The 22,920-nt window shown below is 48.0% G+C and overlaps 1 protein-coding gene across 4 annotated transcripts in view; it reads left to right on the top strand.

Moving 5' to 3' along the window:
• The first annotated feature begins 1,378 nt into the window (after positions 1 to 1,378).
• The window catches only part of SCN3B (sodium voltage-gated channel beta subunit 3), a 28,574-nt gene continuing 7,032 nt past the window's right edge, over positions 1,379 to 22,920 (top strand). The window contains exons 1-6 of one of the 4 annotated variants that reach the window (XM_006116618.4): positions 7,341 to 7,580; positions 8,465 to 8,633; positions 14,143 to 14,306; positions 19,304 to 19,529; positions 21,076 to 21,214; positions 22,375 to 22,461. In XM_006116618.4, coding sequence (XP_006116680.1) covers positions 8,579 to 8,633; positions 14,143 to 14,306; positions 19,304 to 19,529; positions 21,076 to 21,214; positions 22,375 to 22,438 — 648 coding nt within the window. In that variant the 5' untranslated portion in view covers positions 7,341 to 7,580; positions 8,465 to 8,578 and the 3' untranslated portion in view covers positions 22,439 to 22,461. Of the gene's footprint in view, positions 1,583 to 3,367; positions 3,489 to 7,340; positions 7,581 to 7,856; positions 8,634 to 14,142; positions 14,307 to 19,303; positions 19,530 to 21,075; positions 21,215 to 22,374; positions 22,462 to 22,920 lie in introns of those variants that run through there. The other 3 variants (XM_006116617.5, XM_014570242.4, XM_075909422.2) reach the window with 3 other exon arrangements.

The raw sequence follows: 22,920 nt of genomic DNA, 5'->3' as shown, positions 1-22,920 counted from the left end.
GTTTAGGAGGAGTTTTTGAACAAAGTGACTTAGAGAAACAGACAGACTCCCTGTATTTTAAATGATAGACGTGAATATACTTGCCCCCCGTCGCCAAGGCAGTAAAACTTGGAGGAGAAAGAGACCTCAATCAGGGAACAGGCCACCACGCACAAACAAAGAGGGGGGTGGCAGCCCAGATAAGGGGTTCTGGTCCTCTCTTTCCACCAGGTAGAGGCAAGAGCCTGTGCCACTGAATTAGCAGGAGGCAAGGCCTGATTGCCTCCGAGTTCCAGTTCACCAACAGGGCCATTATCTAATTCCCCCAGGCTGCTTCTTACCATGGTTCCGCCAGCTGTGGCCTGGGGATCTCTACTGTCCCCAGGTTCCCAGCAACTTCAAACTCTGCAGGGCCTTCCTGGGTACTTTGGCTTTTGCCTGGGTTACAGCATCTATAAATCCCCTAGCGGGGCTGATCCTCATGTACCCTTCCTCTCCTGCAGCTAGCCCCAGCTGAGGTGAGCTGTTCCCTTTTATACTGGTGCATTTGGAGCATGCCCAGTAGAGTTGAAGAGGGATAGCTTCCTTAGTCCACAAGGTAGGGTTAACCCTTCCCCATCTAGTGTGAGCTGACAGCATCCTGTCACAGGGAGCCTAAGGCTACGTCTAGACAGTGGTGCTATTTCAGGGTACTGGAAGTATTCCAAAATAGCTATTCCACATCTTTAAACTTGCCCGTTATTTCAAAATAATAAGCGTGCTATTCTGGCACCCCTGTAACCGTTGTTCCCCAAGGGTTAAGGGATGTTTCAGAATAGCACTTTATTTCGAAATTTGGCACTGTGTAGACAGCACCAAATTTCAAAATGAGCTATTTCAAAGTTAGATTGAAATAAGATATGCAATTTGCGGAGCTCAAATTGCGTATCTTATTTCAACCTGCTGCACCTAAGAGAGTCAGATAGCCAGCTCCCATCAAAAATCAGTGTTAGGCACCAAGAATTTGTTTAGGCTTCTTTTGAAAATCCCATCCTTGTGATCTAGCAGTCAGCTCTAATCAGCTACAGTGGGATCAAGATCGGGCTGTAAATGAGCAAAAGAGAACATAAAGGGGTCTAAGAAGGTAGAATTATATGCCAATGGGCCACGAAAAAGTTGTAAGGGGAGAGTACTTTAACTTATCTCCTTCCATTCCATGCTCATTGCTCTGTAAACAACATACTTTAGACTCCCTTAAACTCATGAGTGAGATGTAACTTAGAACGTGTTATATATAACCTGTGAATTTATCCCAAGGGGTTTTCCTGATTGCAGAAGGAAACTTTCATGCTTCCACACAAGCTCTTGCATACTGTCTAATGTTCTGTAGATTTATCTTTTCAGGTGGAAGATAAACTCCTCTTCCTTGGGACTGCCCTGTAAGAGAGTAGAGAGAATTGCAGCCAGACTTACTCAGGATGAATGAAGCCTGCATGTGATCGACCAGTGACACTTCCAGACCTTGTGAATGAGTTTTGTGAAGTATGCATCAATTCTTTGGGATCTGCAAGGAAATTCTTTCAGTGCACAAAATTAAAGAAAGAATGTGACATTCCAGTGCAAGGTAAGGAATAGTCAGCTATTGCTGACCAAGCTTTTGTGTATGGAAATACAGACATTGTGCAGCTAATATAATTGAAGCTGTTGATTTATTGGTGTTTTTCTACAATAGTAATAGTATAAAAATCAAATGAGCAAGTATGAATGAATGTGCATAGAGCTCTGACATTCTAAAAAGTTGTCATCCACTACCAAAAGGTAAATGAAGTGGTGAGAATCCTGAAAGAAGTTGACCTTAGATTATCATAATTGGCCTGCTCTCTGAATATACCTGTGGAACACACCAGCCTATTAAGCTGCTGTTTGTAATTAGGGTCTCTGATGTCTCACTGACATGCATGAGTGCACCTTTGCTCTTGGCACTGAAGAATGATGCCTATCTTCCTAGGGCAACACCAGTCTTGTTCTTTTCAGAGTGGCACCTTCTTACACGGAGCAGCATGGAATAGAATGCACCAGTGGCAAAGCACTCTGGTCTGGGTAAAAGTGGAAAGCAGCAGTTCAGATGTAAACCACAAGATGCTATCAAAGGTGCTGGAATGAAACTCAGAGATGATTTCCTGAATGCCATTGAGGAAGCTCCTATTCCAGCCATAGAGGTGAAGATTTTCAAAGTAGTTCCTTCGGGGGATATAAATTCATCTTCCATTTTAATGTGTCTAAATCAACTGGACTGGTTTGAAAATCTAAACCATGAACATCCTTAGCTTTTTGTAATTCTGTTCTGAGTTCGAAGATCCTTTTATAACAAGTTGTAGTGCCACTATGAACATGGTTAAAGATGCACAATACAGATGGACTGTTGTTTACAATATCTCACCCTAAGATAATTCAGTCCTGAAAGAAAAACAACACTCAGTACTTGATGTGAATGGATGTGTTTCTTCTGGCAGGCAAAGACCCATTTCCATACAAATCCTAAGGGATCCAGAAAGCAGGTACATTGTCATGTTAAAAGTACCAACTGGCTTTAGATGGATGACACTAGTTGGAGATTTGCCTCTGTAGAGCTGTGTAGTCTGCAAAGTAAAGCAGCATACTCTAATATCAGGGTGCTGCTCTGGCCAGGCTCAGGGAGTTTCTGGAGAACAGAGATATACAGAATCTGTGACTGATGGCGAGTAAGCCCTGAGTGTGTTTGTATATGGAAAATGCAGTTAGCTCATATATGTGTTGAGTATGGAGTCCAGGTATATAAATCTGTGTAGAAAATGCTGGGGAAGCCCTGTATAGTTTGTATCTGCATGCGAATGGGGAGATGTACAGAGTGCGTAGAGAGGAGCACAAGCCAGGTTCTACAGAGATCACAGAAGAATCTAGTTACAAGATGGTGCACGTGGATTTGATGGAGATGTAGCTTGGAGAATGGAGAAATAAATGGCAGTGTGCGTGTATGTGGGATGGAAATGTAGGCCTAGTATTATGTACATGCACAGAGAATACAGATGCAGCATTGTATGTAGAAGGGTGTATAAAGATGATGTTGCTTTGGCTGTGTGTGGAGAAGGTACCTAAAACCTTATGAATGAAAAAAAATAAGTATATTTAATAGCACACACTAAACTTCAAATCATCCTAGAGAAGCTACTGGAGAATTAGATCCCTGCTATAGAATCCTATACTATGTATTTTTAAATATGGCATTCTTTATTAAATCCTACAGCTTTTGAAATAATGCTCGTTGGCCCTGTTCCGTTTCTTACTGCTTCCATTCCAATTACAGGGTCCTCCCCAAGGACAGTGGAGTGTGTGTCTTTAAATGTGATCTGATCCTCTTCTTTCCAGATCATTCTCCCCAGCATTAATTACATGTCAGGAGGTAGCACTGCCATTGCCTCTTGCTATCTGGCAATTGCACTGTTCCAGGGGCCTGGAGGCTGGAATGATTGACCGTGAGCATTTGTTGACAGGTATGGGTCTGTGTCCTCTCTTGGCAGCAAGGAGCCTTCTGATGTTTGTCTGTCGAATGAGGATAACAGTTCAGTCTGAGCAAATTAAAGTGATTGTTGTGAGGGTAGTGGAGCATTGCTTGGACAGCCATTACACACCAGCAAGCCTTGCAGGCTTTGCACTGCCCCTTTCCTGTGCTGGCCTAAGGGGCATTATTAAGAAGGGAGTTTGCTGGGGGCAGCTAAGCTGAATTTATAGTTTTCTCCTATGCAAAATTTATAGTTTTCTCCTATTTATAGTTTTCTCGGATACAAAAGCTTCAGTCTTTTCCCTGTGCTGTAGTATCTGGGAAGGTTGTCATAGCAACCCCGACATGGTAAGTGGTGCTGCCTTTGGTCGCATTCAACATTTATGTCCCTCAGTGCTTGAGTCCCTGCCGGAGATCGGAAAGGGTGGAGAGTTTCTCTGCTGCAGAGCATGCATGTGGGGTACACTCACCACTTGTCTCAGTTCCCTTCATTTACTCTGTGTGCATGTGCACTGGGGAGGGGCATGCCTGTGTTAAGGTGTGTGTATTTCTCTAGCTCTTTCTCAGCAAACCCAAACAAGCAGATAAAAATGAAGTGTAGCAGAAACAGACTGACGCTCCAGTTGTGGCAGACACTGGGTTGTGTCAGCGTTCACTGTAAGCTGTTTGCTTGTGAGGCTGCTCAGGAGAAATTCAAATGCCACTCAGCTGATAAGATTTTGTGTTTCTATTGGTGGTGCACGTTCGCACATGCCTCAGTGCACATAAAATTATTCTGCACATGGCTGGAAAAAATCTGCACATAGAGGGAAAAGATTAGAGGGAACATTGGCTGTGGTACAATTTGGCTGCATATTGTTCCAGTTGGCATGAGGGAGGTGTTTATTCTCTATTTCCCACAAGGTTAAAAGCAATCGAGGACTGAAGAATAACTCCCCACTAGGGCCAAGAAGATGAGTTTGTATCCTGGACAGAGCAAAAATGAAGAGCTTTTACCTACTGGACATCTAGCAGAGCCACCACCCTCAAAGCTGGGCAGGGGAATTCAGTCTCCTTTTGGCCCAGGGATTTTCATGTTGGGTTCTATTCCCAGCTCTGCCACATATTATTATTTAATGTGTCGTTTGTTGCTGACTACATACTGTTAAGTCCAGTGAGACCTGTATTTATGCTTTCTGCACCCTCACCCTCCTAGGCTGAGGAATCCAGGGTTAGGCTTGAAAGAGGGCTTCATCCATATGATACCTCCTCCCAGATAGATGTATCTAGGTCAGGTGCCTGATGGAGGGACCATGCTAAGGGACTAGAAAGTGCACAGCCAATTAGTGGCTACGAACTGAGTCAGCACTATTGATCTTCTTCCCCTTAATTGCACGTTCTCAGGCAGGCTGCCTTTCTTTCGCTGTCAGGATTCTCTAGGGTGGCTGCAATTAGAACAGATATCGCACATGCAGTACAGCGCAGCTAATCCAAGCATCCTGTGTTTTGCAAGGACTTGTGTTTTCCAGCAGTGCACCTGGCTTGCTGAGAACAGATGTTAATTCCACTGCACTTCTTCAAAACACGTGGCTGTCAGACGAGACAGCCAGGAACATTGCTCAATAGCTTCTGAGTGTCTATAAAAAGCCCTACAAAGCAGCAGCCATCCACTAGGCATTATTTACACTGTGGGAGGTGAACTGGGGACAAATCCTATACCTCTGTAGAACAACAATGTCTGTCTCCTTATCCTGTGCCCTTTATTTGGGGCTCGTCTACATGGGGAAATTATTCTTGATTAAAGTAGGGTTGATTAGCTCCAGGTTGACTTTCCATGTGAATTCCCTTATTCTGGCTTTTTTCTGGGTTAGTTTACCCAGCTTTGAAAAAGGCACTGTTATTCCAGAAATAGAGTGTTCACACAAATTTGGCTACGTCTACACTGCGAATTTTGCTGGAAAAGGCAATACAAATGAAGTGCGGATTAGCATTTTCTTGCACTTCATTTGCATACTTTCTTCTGATCCGTTTTTGTACTAGGGGGAGTTGCGCAAAAACAAGCAGTGTGGCCATTTCCTTTTTGTGCAAAAACCCCTTTTTGCACAAGATCCTTATGCCTCAAAAAAGGGGGTATGCCAATCTTGTGCACAAGGAGCTTTTTGCGCAGAAAGAAAACAACCACACTGCTTGTTTTTGTGCAAAAAAACCCAGCGCAAAAACAGATCGGAGGAGAGTATGCAAATGAAGTGCGAGAAAATCCTAATCTGCACTTCATTTGCATTTCCTCTTCTAGCAAAAACTCGCAGTGTAGACGTAGCTAGAGAGTTAAACTGGAATAGCTGTTCCAGTAAATTTCCCATGTTGGCCTGCTCTTAGTGATTGTGTCTGCAGTATGCTTCCCAGAACTGAGGAAGCCAAGCAGACGGCTTAATGCTCATTGTGATGTCTTACTGGCTAGGAATTGTCCTTCCACTGAGCCTTGTTCAGTCTGCAAGTGTCATTAAACTAGAGAAAAGCATCCTTTGGGTGAGAGGATGGGTTAGCAGAAACCTCTTATCTGGCAACAACGTAACTTCTTTCTTATCCCTCATTATTTGAGCACAGGGCATTCATGATACTTGGTTAGATTACAAGCAACTTCTATATATTGGGCTATTGTCTAGCACAAAGGAGGTGTGATCCTGAGGATTGCAGGATCTTACTTTGATAGAAATCACTATTTTATTATTTTGCTGTTGTTATTCATAGATAATGGTTACTATGTATTATTATTCTGTAGAAATGAAATGCATGAAACTTGATCTGACCATATGTAGAAAAACAGAACAACTCCTTTCTCCCAGTTCATATTTAGCAAAAGCAAACCTATCAAGCACATATTTCAGTGCCAATCCCTCAACCTCAACTTAGGGCGAGAGAAGGGTGAAAAGAAAACATTTGCATACTAAATGTATTTTGCCAACCTAAATTTGTCTCTGCAGGTACATTTGAATCAAGCACTCTTCATACCCTGTACATAAGAACATAAAAACGGCAGGTTCTTGCAGGTTGTGTGTGCTTAGTATGAAAAAAACCCACTTCCTTTTGTTTGTTTTAAACCTGTTGCCTATTAATTTCATTTGGTGACCCCCTCGTTCTTGTGTTATGAGAGAGCAAATTTCATTTCGTTATTTACTTTCCCTGCAGCGGTCATGATTTTATAGACATCTATCATAGCCCTGCTTAGCTGTTTCTTTTCAAAGTGTAAAAGTCCCAGTCTTATTCATGTCTCCTCATATGGCAGCCGTTCCATACCCCTCCTCATGTTATTACCCTTTTCTGAACCTTTTCCAATTCCAGTGCTATGCCTGTGTAATAGTGAGCTTGGTTAGGCTAGTTCCATCCGTGTGACAGCTGCATTTGGGAGAGGGACTCTAAACTTGTTAAATCAGGGCCAATGCTATAGTGTTTGGGGATTAGAGGAGGAACCCTTCTGTGCGATTATAACATGTATCCAATCTTTGAATTGAAATGATACGCCCCAGTGCCTTTCATGGTAGTGACTGGAAGTCAGCCTTCTGCCCGTCTCTTCTGGGTATGGGCAGGGGTACATTGCTTCCCTAACTGCTTTGGACCTGTGTAGAATCCCCTCCCTACCCGCCCCCACCCTTGGCATTGGCCTGACTGCTGGAGCACACCCTCCCCCATACAGAAGTCAAACTCCATATATTCTTATGGGTGCAGCAGGTTACTTAACAGGGCCGTGCCCACGGTGCAGCTGCTCCCTATCGTGCCTCCTGCAAGAAGTAAAGAAAAGAGGAAGCAAGAAAAGGACGCGGGAGAGGGGGCACTTAGTGAGTATCCGATTTTCCCAGAGCGGCTCAGCTGTGACTCTGCGTCGGAGGCGCATGTTGTGGCTCCTCTCCAAGGCCACAGAGCCCGGCCTGCTGCTAGATGAGCCGCGAGGATTTCCCAGTATTTCCTCCTGTGACACTAATGACCTTCAGCGCCTTCCAAATGTTCGCGCTAAGCTCCTCGCGGCCTGTGTCCTGCCAGCGGATAAAGACCCCGCGTCTCCTTCCCCGGCTTTGCTTTGGTGCCGCAGCGCTCCCGGCAGAGCTGCCCCGTACGTGCATGGGGGGGGGGGGGTCGCGAGGGACGCTACAGCTCCGGGAGCGAAGCCCCCAGGGGCATCCGAGCCGCTGGAGCGAAAGGCACGTGGAGCCCGGGGGGCCCGTCGGAGCCGCACGTGCCTGCGCCCAGCGCCTGGCTTGCTCCAGAAAAGGGACCGAGGCCGCGTGGCTCTGCTCTGCGGGGGAGCGATCAGCCGGCGTGGCCAGGCGGGAGGGCCTGGGGCGGGCAGGGCAGGTGAGGCGGCAGCGGGGGCCTGTCTGGCCGGGGAGGAAGGGAGGTGGCCGCGCATGCTTGGCGAGAGCGAGCATCCCCCGGGAAGGCTGGGCTCGCTGCTGATGCTGCCGCCGGGGAAGCGCGTGTAGCGGCGGCGCTGCGATGCACCTGGCCCGCGGGAGGGGCGAAGAGCCAGGCGCCCCCAGCCGGCCGGTCCCAGTCCAGGGGCGCGCCCAGCCCAGCCGCCCTTGCTCCCCGCCCTGCCGGTTCCGGGCTTCGGGACGCTCCGGGCGGATCTGATTGGGGAGGAGGGGGCGGATCGGCCCCTCTAAGCCGCCGCCTCCTCTGCGCGCCCGGGGGAGCCCCCGCAGCCTTCCCCCGGCTGTTGCGTTCCGTGCGCCGTGCCGGGGGCCTCCCTCCCCATGGCGCGCTGCTCCTAGCGGCAGCCGGGCCGGGCGGCGGAGGCAGGGTTGCAGGTGGCTCCGGCCGGGGCAGCCCCGCGTGGATTCTGGACGAACCTGGCTCGCTGGGGGCGAGGGGGCAGCGATCCGGCTGCCGGGAGACCTGTCCGTGGTGCTGACTCCAGCCCTTTGGGGTCCGGCCAGCGTCTTGCCGCCAGAAAATGGCACCTTAAAATCACACGCGGCTCCCCTGCGCCCCTAGCCCGCTGACCGATCGCAGCACCCCAGCGCGGATCCGCCGGCAGCCTGAGACCCTGTTGCACACTGGGCACGACGAGCCTTCTTCCAGCCCGAGAACCGCTCCCCTCTCGGAATAATGGCTGCTCCCGCAGGGTGTCTCTGTCTCTCTTCAGCCCTGTTGCTTATCTGGGGTAGGTGCCTTCGTTCTTTGTGGGGTTGGGTTCCTCCAAGCAGCCCTGAGCTTGGCCGCTGTAGCGTGCTCCTCTAAAGACCTGCTCCCCCAGCGAGCCTTTCCTAATGCCTCTCAAATAAAACCCGGCCTTAATGGTGGCTTTTAGTTTGGTTGGCAGAGAGAAGGAAATGGCATTAATATTAAGTTAATTACATCAATTAGGTTATTATTAAGTGGCCTGATCACAGAAACCGTGCTTTTCAATAATGCTTGTCTGTGCTCTGCTGCGTCTTCCCTAGTGTTTTAGAATGTTGTGTACGTTGATCTGCCAGTCCACAGGGCGGAACGCATGTAAACATGCAGCAGGCGGATCACAGGGACTGACTGATGGGTAGTTCATGCAAAGCAAAGAGACTTTTTATTGCAATTATTTCAGTTTGCTTAGGAAATCTGGAGGGATTTTTGTTGCTGGTCTTAAAGGTTGGCTCTTTTGTGCTTTCTGTATTTTTGGAAATGCTCCCTTGGTGCCAAGAAATGTCCAGCATGTCCTGAATCTTTTGCTTAGCCCATGAATGCTTATGCCTGTAATGCTGGCAACAGTCTGAATGGCAACTTTCCAGAGGGGTGTAGTCCCGCTGTCCCAGTATTTACCCCAGGGCTTGCTAGTATTGAAATCCTGGCTTAATGAAGATGTAGCTCTGTAATCAGTGCATGCATGAGGGCTGCAAGATGATTAGAGTACCTGGGTGATAGGTGCGGCTCTCCAAATCCCATCTCATCAGCCAGAGAGGGAAGGGAAGAACATTAGAACAGCCAGAGTGGGTCAGACCAATGATCCACCTAGCCCAACGGCCAGTCTGCTGACCGGCTTCCAAGGCAATAACAAAGGAGGGCAATCATCAAGTTGAACACTCCCAGCGTCTGACCGAGGCTTAGGGATACTCAGCACAGGGGTGTGTCCCTGACCATTTTGGCTACTAGCCACTGGCAAACCTTTTCACCCAGGCCTCCGACGGGGGGAGGGGCAATTTCCCTGGAGCCCCGTGATTCAGTAGCAACAATGGCAGCTGGAGCCTTGAGTCACTTTGAATTGCTGCTGGAGCATCACTGCTCTGAGGGCAGGGGGAAAGTCCAGTTTCACAATCCAGGTGGTGTGGACGACTGGCTGCCCGCAGCCTATCCCTTCTGCCTGAGGCCCTGTCCCTCCCCAGGGTACGGAGCTGTCTCCCACGCACGCTCTGCAGTGGTGGCTATTGACTCCGCTGTTTTCACCATAAACTAATTTTTTTTGAACTCATAATTTTGGCCCAGGCTGCGTGCGTGTTGTGGGAAGTATTGCTCTTGGTTTGCGTTAAACTGGCTGCCCACTAATTTCAGCGGTTCTTATGGGGGGGGCAGGGAAGGGTAAATAAACTGCCTGAGTCTCTTCCTCCACTCCAGTCATGAGTGTACAGGCCTCTGTCCTCTCCAACCGCACTGTCTCTTTTCCAGGCTGAAACTCAAGCAGCCCTCACTTCACACCACAAGGGATGACCCTAGGTTGAAAGGTACACAGGATGCCTCTGGCCCCTTCCCCCTTAAATACTTGGTGGGACATCAGGCGGGTCCCTAACAAGCTCAGTAAATGATTTAGGCACCTGATTCACTGGAGACGTTCCTTGCCTGGCTGGTACGCAGAGGTTAGTACCTGGCAGGGGAACACTGTAAGTCAATTTCCTTCTGCCTGCCCAAAGAGCAGGCATGCACCCCAAGACTGACATAAAGGATAGGCTGAGGGCTGCACTTTGTAGCATATTGAGACTGTACCATTTTCATTACACAGTAACTTGCCACACCTGCTATGTGAATTCCTCTGTAGTCCTGTGGTTTGGGTGCTCACCGGCATGTGGATGACGCTAGTTCAACTCACACTCAGCTTGTCCACTCTCTAGTGACAAGCCAGCTAGTGGGTGCTCCAGTCCCCTCAATCTTCTCTAGTTTTGTCTTTAAAGTGCTACCAGACTATTAGTTGTGTTTTAAGTTTTTCCTGTTACAGACTAACTTGGCTGCCCCTCTGAAGTGCCAGTGGCTTTGTTCCACTTTCATTACCTATTCCTGGAGCCACAGCTGTGCAGGCAGCCAGTGGTTGGGGGTGATGCTCAGCATATAGGAGGTTGGGGTTCAATGCCCTTATGCTCTTACTGAGAAGGAATTTGAACCTTTATTGCTTTTCTCTCAACTGAATGACCTTAGTGCTTTGCTGGGAGGAATTCCCACATTCCTGTCTGTCTCTTCTGTTGAAGGGAGGCCACCTTCCTTAAATAGTCATTAGGCCATAGCGAGAGCAAAAGGCCCTGGGTGGTCCAGTGGTTTGGGATGCAATCCCCCCTGGGGGAGAGTACGGTTCAAGCCCCCTTTCCTCTGGAAGAGTGGGGATTTGACCCTTGAGCATTTCTCAGTGCTGGGCAAGTGGGATGTTGTGGGGGCTCCCTCAGTCCTTTGTGCTGAACGTGGGCCAAGTTCAGGAACCATGACATGGGCATTGGGCCATCTGCTCCATGTGCCTGCTTTGGCAGTGCTGTGGTTGAATACAAACCTTGCTGCTGTAAGGGGCTGGCTCCCATCCCTAGTCGGCTTGTTGTGTGGACACTGGCTCTTCCGTCCTTTACCGTTCGGATGCTCCACTGTAGCTATTTATCAACCAGGGTAAGCTTTCAGTGCCCTCTGTGGGGGGCGGGTTAGGGTGCTTGCGTGCTGTGCTGGTGGCCCTGAATTAAATCCCCACTCATGCTGTCAGGAGGACCTGTGGTGTGAGAGAACAGAGCCCTTGGATCTGGCCAAGAGGCCATTTGCAGGCTCTCTTGCTCTTTTTAATTAAAGCTTTGCTGCTGAGCAGTAACCCCCCTCCCTGCCCAGTCCACCATGATCAGTCCCAGCTTGTGTCAGGCACCCCAAGGCACTCCCCCACTCTTTTGAGGGCTGTGATCTGGGGTGGCCACCTTCTGGGGAGAGTCATTGGTGAGCGATCCCTGTGCCCAATCCCCTCCCTTTCCCAAGAAGTCACCGGCCTCTTGAGAAAGAGAGGGGGTCAGGACAAGGATGGCCCACCATGAAGGCCAAACACCCAGGCGGCTAGAGATCCCTGCACAAAGCCCCGTGCAGGTTCAAACCCGGGTCTCCATCCTAGCCACTGGACGTAGCTGGGCACCCGGTCCACAACACATTTAACTCAAGTGGAACGGCTTCCCCAGGCAAAGAGTAGGAAGGCACCATAGGGTGTCAGGTCACGCTATATGGACCAGGGGAGAGTCAAACCCACAGCTTCCTCAGGCCAGAGACACAGCCTAACTGCTGGCCTAACAAGTAAGTCACAGTAACATCCTGGCCCAAGTCATATTTAATTCAAGTGGAACATCTTGGTGCAGCAAGAAGGGAGGCACCTGCTGTCCTAATGCAGAAGGAGCAGGCCACACATGCCTGGGGAGAATCGAACCCACATGTCCTACACTCCAGTCTGTCAACTAACCACCAGCCTACAGAGGGAATTAGATGACACTGATGCCCAAATACCATGTAATTACAGTGGACCAGCTTCCCCAGGCACGAGGGATGCCAGCCCCATGCCCCCACTGCAGTACCCCAAAGCCTGCTCCGGCTGTTACAGACCCACTCAAACCTTCCTTAGCACCAGAAAGGCAAGACTGGACCCACAACCCAGCCCCGTGGCCAAACCACTGCTCCGCAGAAGGAAGGCTGCCCGGATGCTTGTCATTATTGAACAGGGAAGAGCTTGTCCATGACTCCACAGTGCGGCCCTCCCCACAGCTCCCGCTGCCTCAAACCCTCTGTGAGAGCAGCCCCAGAGCCTGGCCATTGGATTATGCACCCGGGCGTTAGGCTCCCTTCCCCAAATACTGTTTCATTGAAGTTGAACAGCTTTGGTAGCAAGAGCAGGGCTCATAAGACTAGCCCCCTCCCCCACACTGTGGTGCCACAGAAGCACAGCAGAGCCTTGGGCTAGGGGGATCCTGCTTTAACTCCCACCTTGTTGGCATAAACGGGATTTGAACATTCCACACTCAGCCGATCTGTGCAGCCGGACCCCTGGCCCCAAGAGCAATGCCATTGCATGGAACAGCTTCAGCTGGCAAGACTGCAGGTGCTCCTATCACTGCTCTAGGAATTAGGGTGCTCACCTGGCCAGGGGGGGAACCCTCGTCAAATCCCTTCTCACCACTGGACGGGAGAGCGAGGTTAGCAAGAAGCTTGGCCCAAAACACACACGTGGAACAGTGTCCACAAGCAAGAGGGAAGCGATCAGCCCACTACTACCTCCCCCTCCCCCAATGCAGGCACACCCTCCCGGGCTACATGTCACATTCAAATCCACCTCTCCCCACACCCCAAGAGCATAGCCAAGCCCCTGAACTACAGAGAGCATTGTGCCCTTGTGCGTGCCCGAACAGTATTTAATTAATGTGGAACAGCTTCCACAGACCAAAGCAAGGAAGTAACCCATCACCGCGCCCCACAGACTAGGACATGCACCCGGGCTGCTGGAGACGAGACTGGGAGCAGGCAATCAAGCCCACAGCTCTCACACTCTAGGCCTACAGGGGGAGGTGGAGACGTTTGTCAGCCTAAATAATAATTACAGTGCAACAGCTGCAAAAGACAATCCCAGACCTCATCTACAGGAAAGAGGATGAAGGTAACAGTCAGCATCATGCTAGTGGCATAAGACTCTAGACAAAGCTGTTCCTGTTGATATTTCCCATTCCTAGGCAGCATGGGTTTACATTGTATCAAGACAGCATTTGATGAGTAGGAGGCTGTAGTGCCTAGCTGCAGAGAAGAGAAGGCTGCCTCATTACAGAGGGAAATATTTTACACCTGCCAATTTCTGTGTTGACCTAATTGAAAGCCTTTTTGGCTATCATTCACACAGACGCTAAAGCTTACCCAGAAGCCAACTTTGCCTCACTCTAAGCCTCTTGTACTTACATAAAAATTACAAAACCACAAAACTGGAAGCGTTGAGCCTAGTGAATCCTAATGATTGGACTTGGACACAGCATCACTCTGAAACATCCAGATTCATTTAGTGCACAATTGCTCCTGTAGACTGGATTCAGAGGCAGGTGCAATACAGAGCTCAAGAAGTGCTGTAACAGACCTTCGAGGGGGTAGTATGTTGAACTGTTTGTGCCTGAGAGCAAACGTATTAGGGTGATTCCTTTCTAAAGTAGCACTAAAAGGACTTAAAAATGTGGCAAGGCAGCTGCTGCTGCTAGGAATTTGCCTGCAGCAATCACAGATTGTTAATTATTATTAATTATGTATTTACAGAGTTCAGCTTGGAGAAGGAAAGTTTGTAAAATTTGCCAGTTTAGATTTTTATAGGTTGTCCATGAGCCGTGGTAATAAAGCAGATGGTTTTCAAGTGAGGTTCATAATACCTCTGTAAAAGACGAGACCTGAATAAAAAAATCTTTTGTTTTCCTCCATCTCTATCTCCAATTGCTGTTATTTTGGCCCAATGGCTTCAGCTGGCATCTGTTCTCCAGTCTGCGTGGAAGTTCCTTCGGAGACGGAGGCTGTGCAAGGAACTCACATGAAGCTGCTCTGTATCTCCTGCATGAAGAGAGAGGAAGTGTCTGCAAGCACTGTGGTGGAATGGTTCTACAAGACTGAAGGGGGGAAAGATGAGCTGGTATGCAGATTTGCTAACCTAAGTCATTGCTTCCTTAGCCTTTAGTGTGGGGAAAGTATCCAGCAAATAAGGGATAAGAGGTAAGGGAGGTGAAAAGGCCTGGCAGAGCATTCAAGTTTTTGGTGAAATTCACACAAGGAAAACAAGAGCAGCAAGTGTAATATGGGTTATATGTGTGTGACATTTTGACTTGATAAAGACAAGAATGTCCAGCGGCCACTCACACAGGACTGAAAATGACAATGCTCCTTAAGTTATTTAGCCCCACTGCAGTGTTTTCATTTGTATCACACTGTTCCCCCAAAGGTACCAAAGCACTTTACCAACATTGTCTCATAACTGTCTCCCCCGACCATCATTGATCCAGTTGCTTATTTGTCATGCAGCAGCACTCAGAAGGCCTAATGAGTTCCAGACCACATGGTGTAAGGGGGTGCACATACCCCAGTGTGTGTACATACACACAGCCAGCAGTCCCTTTTCCAAAGAATTTACAGCCTAAATAAACAAGACTGCTGAAAGGTGAGGAGAAAACAGGCACTGAAATATGAACCGACTTGCCCTAGTTCCATGGTTGGTCAGTGGCAGAATACAAGCCTGCGTTGTGCACTTGTCTACTTGTGTTTTGCGCTACACTACTTACAGGAGAAGGCAGCTGATGTGTTTCCCCCAGGACACAGATCCTAGGCTAGTTTGACCAGGCTGCTGACTGAGCCTGTCAAGCAGCAGCCACAATGCAGGGAACTTGGCTTCTCTCAGACTTCACCGTGTGGCTGCAGAGTAGCAATGCAGACAGTCAAACATGGGTGCAGAGTGGGCAGATAGAAGATTGGAGGATGGACTGAGATGTCTAGAAATAAACTAGTGATAGAAATGTAGCCGTGTTAGTCTGGTGTAGCTGAAACAAAATACAGGACTATGTAGCACTTTAAAGACTAACAAGATGGTTTATTAGGTGATGAGCTTTCGTGGGCCAGACCCACTTCCTCAGATCAAATAGTGGAAGAAAATAGTCACAACCATATATACCAAAGGGTACAATTAAAAAAATGAACAAATATGAAAAGGACAAATCACATTTCAGAACAGAAGGGGGATGCAGGGTGGGGGGGAAAGGAAGGTAAGTGTCTGTGAGTTAATGATATTAGAGGTGGGGAAAGGTAGATGTCTGTGAGCTAATGGTATTAGAGGTGATAATTGGGGAAGCTATCTTTGTAATGGGTAAGGTAGTTGGGGTCTTTGTTCAGCCCCCGTGGAGAGTGTCGAATTTTAACATGAATGCCAGTTCAGAGGATTCCCTTTCAAGTGCAGATTTGAAAGTCTTCTGGAGTAGGATGCATGTGATTAGGTCATTGAGACAGTGTCCTTTCTGGTTGAAACGGCAAGAAACTGTTTTTTCTTTGTGATCCTGTCTAATGTCTGTTTTGTGGGCATTGATTCTTTGGCAAAGTGTCTGAGACGTTTGTCCAATGTACATAGCAGACGGACACTTTCGGCACATGATAGCATAGATTATATTTCTGGATGCGCAGGAATAGGTATTCTTGATCTTAAAACTCACTTGGTTAGGCCCAATAATGGTGTCAGCAGAGTGAATATGTGGACAAAGCTGGCAACGGGGTTTGTTGCAAGGGAAAGTACTAGGGTTGGTATTAGTGTGGTATGTCCTGTGGTTGTTGGTAAGAATCATCTTGAGATTAGGTGGTTGTCTATAGGAGACTATGGGTCTGTCTCCCAGAGCTTCTTGGAGTTTAGTGTCCTGTTCCAGTATAGGCTGTAATTTATTGATAATATGTTGGACAGGTTTAAGTTGGGAGCTGTAGGTGATGACAAGTGGTGTTCTATTGTTGGTTTTCTTGGGTCTGTCTTGTAGTAGATGGTTTCTAGGTATTTGTTTGGCTCTTTCAATTTGCTTTTTTATTTCTCCAGGTGGGTAGTTGAGGTTTATACATGCTTGGTAGAGATCCTGAAGTTTCTGGTCTCTGTCAGTGGGATTAGAGCAGATGCGGTTGAATCGAAGGGCTTGGCTATAGATGATGGATCATATGGTGTGTGCTGGATGGGAGCTGGAAGCATTTAGGTAACTGTATGAGCCACCCTCTACAGAAAACCCGCTGAAGCCCCTGTAATTCTAGCCATTGGTTTGACTGAAACCAGGATTTAGTGCTAGACAGCTCTTTTACCCGCTGGTTTAATGATGGTGGCACAGTAACATCCCTGTGAAAGTTACTCCATCATGGGATTTGTGAAGCACTTAGCCGGTCTCTGTGTGCACTTTTGACTTTTGTGTGGGAGGATTTTGGAACAGTCCTTTTGACTGAGTTAAAATAGAGGGATGTGGCAATGATGGATAAGAAGCAACAGATTTTTAGAATGAGTCCTGAGTGTATGCAGTCTTGCATATTTGCATATGTGCATGTGAAGAAGTAAAGTTTTTGTCTCAGCTAGAGAACAGAGCTCATGTTTAGCTTTGATTTGGACAGACCTGGTGACCAACCAGCTAAGTAGGGGTATGTCTACAGTAGCTCGTTAATTCAAGCTAGATGGGCAAATCTGCCAATCAGGCAGTTGGTTCGAACTAAGGGGTATTTAAAAATGGCGGCCAGACAGGAACATGCAAATAAAGCCTGGGATATTTAAATCCCGGGCTTCATTTGCAACTCCGGTTGCCTAATTTGCCTACCTAGCTCAAATTAATGAGCTAGTGTAGACATACCCTAGTAGTTCAGCAGAAAAGGACCTGGAGGTTACAGTGGATGAGAAGCTGGATATGAGTCAACAGTGTGCCCGTGTAGCCAAGAATGCTAATGACATTTTAGGGTGCATTAGGAGGAACATTGCCAGCAGATCCAGAGATGTGATTATTCCCCTTTATTTGGCTCTTGTGAGGCCACATCTGGGCTACATCTAGACTACATCCTTTTTTGGAAAAGGGATGTAAATTAGACGTATCGCAATTGCTAATGAAGTGGGGATTTAAATCTCCCGCGCTTCGTTAGCATAAAAATGGGGATAAGGGATCTTTCGGAAAAGGCTTTATTTTTCAAAAGATCAGCGTCTAGACTGGCGCTTTTCTCTGATAAAGCTCCGTGCCGATAAAAGCACCAGCCATTTTTATGCTAACGAAGCACGGGATATTTAAATCCCCGCTTCATTAGCAATTGCGATACGTCTAATTTACATCCCTTTTCCGAAAAAGGGATGTAGTCTAGACGTAGCCATGGAGTAGTGTGTCCAGTTCTGGGGCCCCCACTACAAAAAGGATGTGGACGCATTGAAGAGGGTCCAGCAGAGGGCAACCAAAATTATTAGGGGGCTGGAGCACATGACTTATGAGGAGAGGCTGAGGGAGTTGGGTCTGTTTAGTCTGCAGAAGTGAAGAGTGAGGGGGGATTTGATATTAGCCTTCAAATTCCTGAAGGAAGGTTCCAAAGAGGATGGAGAGAGGCTGTTCTCAGTAGTGACAGATGGCAGAACAAGGAGCAATGGTCTCAAGTTGTGGTGGGAGAGGTCCAGATTGGATATTAGGGAAAACTATTTCACTAGGAGAGTGGTGAAGTACTGGAATGGGTTACCTAGGGAAGTAGTGGAGTCTCCATCTCTAGAGATTTTTAAGTCTCGGCTTAACAAAGCCCTGGCTGGGTTGATTTAGTTGGGATTGGTCCTGCCTAGGGCAGGGGGCTGGACTTGATGACCTTCTGAGGTCTCTTCCAGCTGTATGGTTCTATGACTCTATGTCAACTATAAAGCATAAGAAGGGAATTCAGGATTGGCTTAGCTACTCAGCATGCTAATGAGTGTGATTCAGGAAGTGTTTTAATGGCATGGACTGGTCCTCTACAGACTGGCAAGAGGGTCCACATGCTTTCACCAATCTCCTAAACTACCGCACAGTGTGAGCTTAAATTGCCGACGTGCCTGTAGGTGGAGGGGATGAATCTGATTTTTAAACAATTGTCTTTCTTCTTGCACCTGCACTTTGTGGGTGCACAAATTAGTGGCTACAGTTTTGCACCCACAATTATTTGTGGGCACAAGTTAGACATACAAGTACTGCTCTATGGTTGTGTCTAGACTGGCCAGTTTTTCTGGAAAATCAGCCGCTTTTCCGGAAAAACTTGCCAGCTGTCTACACTGGCCGCTTGAATTTCCACAAAAGCACTGACTTCCTACTGTAAGAAATCAGTGCTTCTTGAGGAAATACTATGCTGCTCCCGTTCGGGCAAAAGTCCCTTTTGCACAAAACTTTTGCGCAAAAGGGCCAGTGTAGACAGCTCAGATTTGTTTTTTGCAGAAAAGCACGTCTAGATTGGCCACGGACGTTTTCCACAAAAAGTGCTTTTGTGGAAAAGCATCCATGCCAATCTAGACGCTCTTTTCCGAAAATGCTTTTAACGGAAAACTTTTCCTTTAAAAGCATTTCCGGAAAATCATGCCAGTCTAAACGTAGCCTATGGGTATACCCATTCATCAAAATTATCTCAAGCACCGAACAACTCACGCTCCTAAAGCTGACCATGTAGAAAGGGAGGCCCAGTTCGGGGCAAGTTGAAGATCAAGCCCCCAGTGCTGATGGCTAGGTGAATAAGTCATTACATTTATCCTTAGCACAGTTTCAATATTCTGTTGCTACACTTGTGTTCAGACCACAATTTCCAGTGCTCTCACACAACTGTGTGTATTTAAATCCATTCCTGATTCTGCCTCTGTTCTGCTTTGGTCTTGGCCAAGTCATTTGGCCTTGCTGTGCCTCATTTTCCCCACCTGTAGAATGGAAACAATTCTGATTGCCCTCTTTGCAAAGTGCTTTCAGACACCCTCCTGAAAAGCACTTTTAAAACATGCTGCTTCAGCAAGAGAAGTTCTAAACCACCTGCTAGTTGGGAACTGTCAATAGCTAGAAAAGAAATCGCAGGGTGGGGAGTGGAATGGCCCCAGCAAACTGGTAGGTGACTAATGACTCTTTACTTTCCACCCCTCCCCCCATTTGTTTGCAGATCTATGAATACAGAAAAGTTCACCATGAATTTCCAAGCCGCTTCAGTGGCCGGCTACAGTGGAATGGGAGCAAAGACATGCAGGATGTGTCCATCACTGTATTAAATGTGACCTTGAATGACTCGGGGATCTATACCTGTAACGTCACCCGGGAGTTTGACTTTGAGATCCATCGCCCACTCTTCACAAGCTCCAGATTGATCCATCTCACTGTGGTAGAGGAGGGTATGGAGGACTGGTGGCATTGGGTGGGACCTGCCTGGCCACGGCTGTTGCCCACCAGACAATGCTCTTTTCAGTGGTATCTCTAGGGGGGGGATGCCGCCAACTAAGTTTCTGTGCAAATACTTCCCCAGCCACACTCTTCCGTCTGGTTTGTCACAGGCGGATGCGAAAGCCTGCAGCGCTTGTGCTGGCTGTATGCCCAGTTTGGGAGCTCAGAAATGTGTCCCCTGAAAGCTGGGCTCAGCCAGCAGCTCTTGGACAAGGGACCAGCTAGTGAAATATGTTGTACAAAGCAAAGCACAATGGGCTTCCTGTTTTTCAGCTCATTCCAGGCGCTATTCCCTAGTGGCACTCAGTGCTCACTTCTCGGGGGTGATTTCCTCTACTCTTCCGTCTCCATTTCTTTCCACCTCTAGCTGCACATTACTACACCTGCATTTCCCACTCCCTGCCTACCCTGAAAGGCTGGCCATCCTAAGTCAGTAGGTATGCCTGTGGTGAGCCTGCTGCGGCCTGCTCCCCTCCCCCATGCCTCTCACGCACTGGTGCCCTGCACTTACCTGCTCCTCCCTCCTCCCAGCACTTTCAGAATCAGCTGATGCGTGGCCATTCAATCTCTGTGTGGAAGGAGGAGACGTGGGGACAGAGCGTGAAAGGCCTGGTGGAAAGGGGCAGAGAGGGGGTGCACAGGATCCAGGCAGAAGCCCAACAGGATGCATATTTCCCACCACTTTCAATCTTGCAGCCCACTGAGATGAAGGGGGGCCCCTCACTAGTCTTGGTTGCTGAGGTTTGCTGTTGCTGACTTCACTGGGCCAAGATTTCCATCCCATATCTGTCCTGATTGTGAATCTCTTTCCCTTCTCCCTACAAGTCCTGCTGCCCACCATTGAAAGCATTTTGATCTTGTGTAAATTTCTGAGAGTCCCCTCAAGCTGGAGCGGACTTCTAGCCATGCACCAGGGATTAGGAAAATAGAGCACACAACAATATCAGCCTCCAGGCTAAGCTAGGTTCAAACGGGGATGCACGTTTGTGCAGGTGCATGCTCTGAGAACAGAACTGGAGTTAGTGGCAAGCTTGAGTACATGTCCGTTTTATTTCCATGAGCGTGCACGGTGAAACAGCTGATGAGAGATTCCCCCCCTCTCAGACCCGGCTGAGATTCTTCCTCCACTTCTGGCAGCTGGTTTGGGGATAGGAGCAGAAGACTTCAGCTCAGGTACTGCAGTTCAAGATGGCATGCAGCTGCATTGGCAGGCTCTGTTCTTCACTTAGCCACAGCCTCTTAAGCTGCTTCAGAGCTATTCACTCAAATGGCAGTTCAGACGCTGCCTCCATTTTCAGCAGCAGACTCAGCCTGCTGGCCTTAGTTCCAATAAGAGGTGCTTAAGTAACCCTACAATCCTGTATCTTCTGATGCTCAATCTTGCAGGTAACATCAGCTGACTGAAAACAGGAGCAGGCCAGTTCTTTTAGAACCTGTTTTGCACTGGACAATCTTCTAAAAGATCAGTGATGTATTTCAATTCTGTTTCCCCAACAGCTGGAGAAGATTTCACGTCAGTCATCTCTGAAATTATGATGTACATTCTTCTGGTCTTCCTTACTTTGTGGCTGCTGATAGAAATGGTCTATTGCTACAGGAAGGTCTCCAAAGCAGAGGAGACTGTCCAGGAAAATGCGTAAGTAAAAATCTTACAGATCTTTGTGTGAGTGAGCGTCTTGCAGCAGAAATTACTGGCTGTAGTTGAGAGGGTTCATCAAGGGATCTGGCCACCATTAAAAGCATTTAAATCTTACATTCATTTCTGTTGCCGCATCTCAGAATCCTCATGGCATGTAGCAAGACTGAGTCTCTCCTGAAAGAGGCCATACAGTAAGTTAGCAAGGCCCATGTTACAATTCAGAGTGAACACATGTTGGCCAAGTTGCAGTGACTGTGGTATCATAAGGCATCTTGTCCGAAGGGTGTAGGTCTTCCCAGGACCTACCTACAATATGCTGTACTTAGGATCATAAACATCACACATTGTTTTTAAAGAAGATTGAGGTAGTTCAAGCTTTAGACACCTGGGCTACGTCTAGACTGGCATGATTTTCCGCAAATGCTTTTAACGGAAAAGTTTTCCGTTAAAAGCATTTGCGGAAAAGAGCGTCTAGATTGGCAGGACGCTTTTCCACAAAAGCACTTTTTGCGGAAAAGCGTTCATGCCAATCTAGACGCGCTTTTCTGCAAAAAAGCCCCGATCGCGAAAATGGCAATCGGGGCTTTTTTGCGGAAAACAAATCTGAGCTGTCTACACTGGCCCTTTTGCAGAAAAGCTTTGCACAAAAGGACTTTTGCCCGAACGGGAGCAGCATAGTATTTCCGCAAGAAGCACTGATTTCAGACAGTAGGAAGTCAGTGTTCTTGTGGAAATTCAAGCGGTCAGTGTAGACAGCTGGCAAGTTTTTGCCAGTCTAGAGACAGCCCTGGAGATTATTCCACACTGTATGTTTCTCTCCTTATATATATGTCAGAGAAAAAGGCCCTTTGTGTGCAGCGGGAGTGGGGAGAAAATATTCCTGACTATCCTGGTTCCAACTCCCCACCTACCCGTGAGGAAGGAGCACACCTAAAACATTTTCTGGGGTGTTGCCCTGCAATTTCCTCAGCCAAGGGCAGGTAAGGGCTGACATGTCAAGAGGTGCCAAGTTACAGGCGCTTGGTGTTTCTGAAAACCAGGAGGTCGGTGGCAACTCTCAACAGATCCTCCCTGTGAAGCAGCTCAGCGTATGCTTGCTGCTACCATCTCCCTGGGCTTCCTTTGGCCTGTGGTGATCGCTCTTCTTCCATCTGTAGGACTGATTACCTCGCCATTCCCTCAGAAAACAAGGAAAACTGCGCTGTGCCTGTGGAGGAGTAGCCAAGGCAGTGACCTGCAATAAGGTAGGCAAGCTTGATACACAACCAGGGTTTGGCTAGTGCCTGGTGCACGTGCCGATTCTGCTCCCCGAATTGTGGAGCAGCCTAAAACCACTAGGGAGTGGTGCAGTAAAACGAGGCTATGTCGTTCTGACAAAAGGCTTGAGACCTAGGCGTGGGCATCTACGTACCCCAGGCTTGCGTTGTAGCTGACACTTCCGCCACAGCACTGGAAGCAGCTAAGCATGTACAGACTGTGGGTGCATTTAGATTATTCTTAAAACCTGAATAGCAAAAACCCTGGCCTTGTGCTGCCAGGAACGTATTTATCATAGGCACTGATGTGGCCCACAGTAGCTCAGCTCTTAATGGATTTCTCCTCACACACGCCAGGGACGTGGGGCAGGCCTATTATTACTGCGTTACCGATTGAAAACAGAAGCCGAAAGAGACTTGCTCAAGTTACACACACAGGCTACGTCT

The sequence above is a fragment of the Pelodiscus sinensis genome, chromosome 25 (genome assembly GCF_052426305.1).
Source record: "Pelodiscus sinensis isolate ZL-2025 chromosome 25, ASM5242630v1, whole genome shotgun sequence".
NCBI lineage: Eukaryota > Metazoa > Chordata > Testudines > Trionychidae > Pelodiscus > Pelodiscus sinensis.
This window is presented reverse-complemented; position numbering and strand designations above follow the sequence as displayed.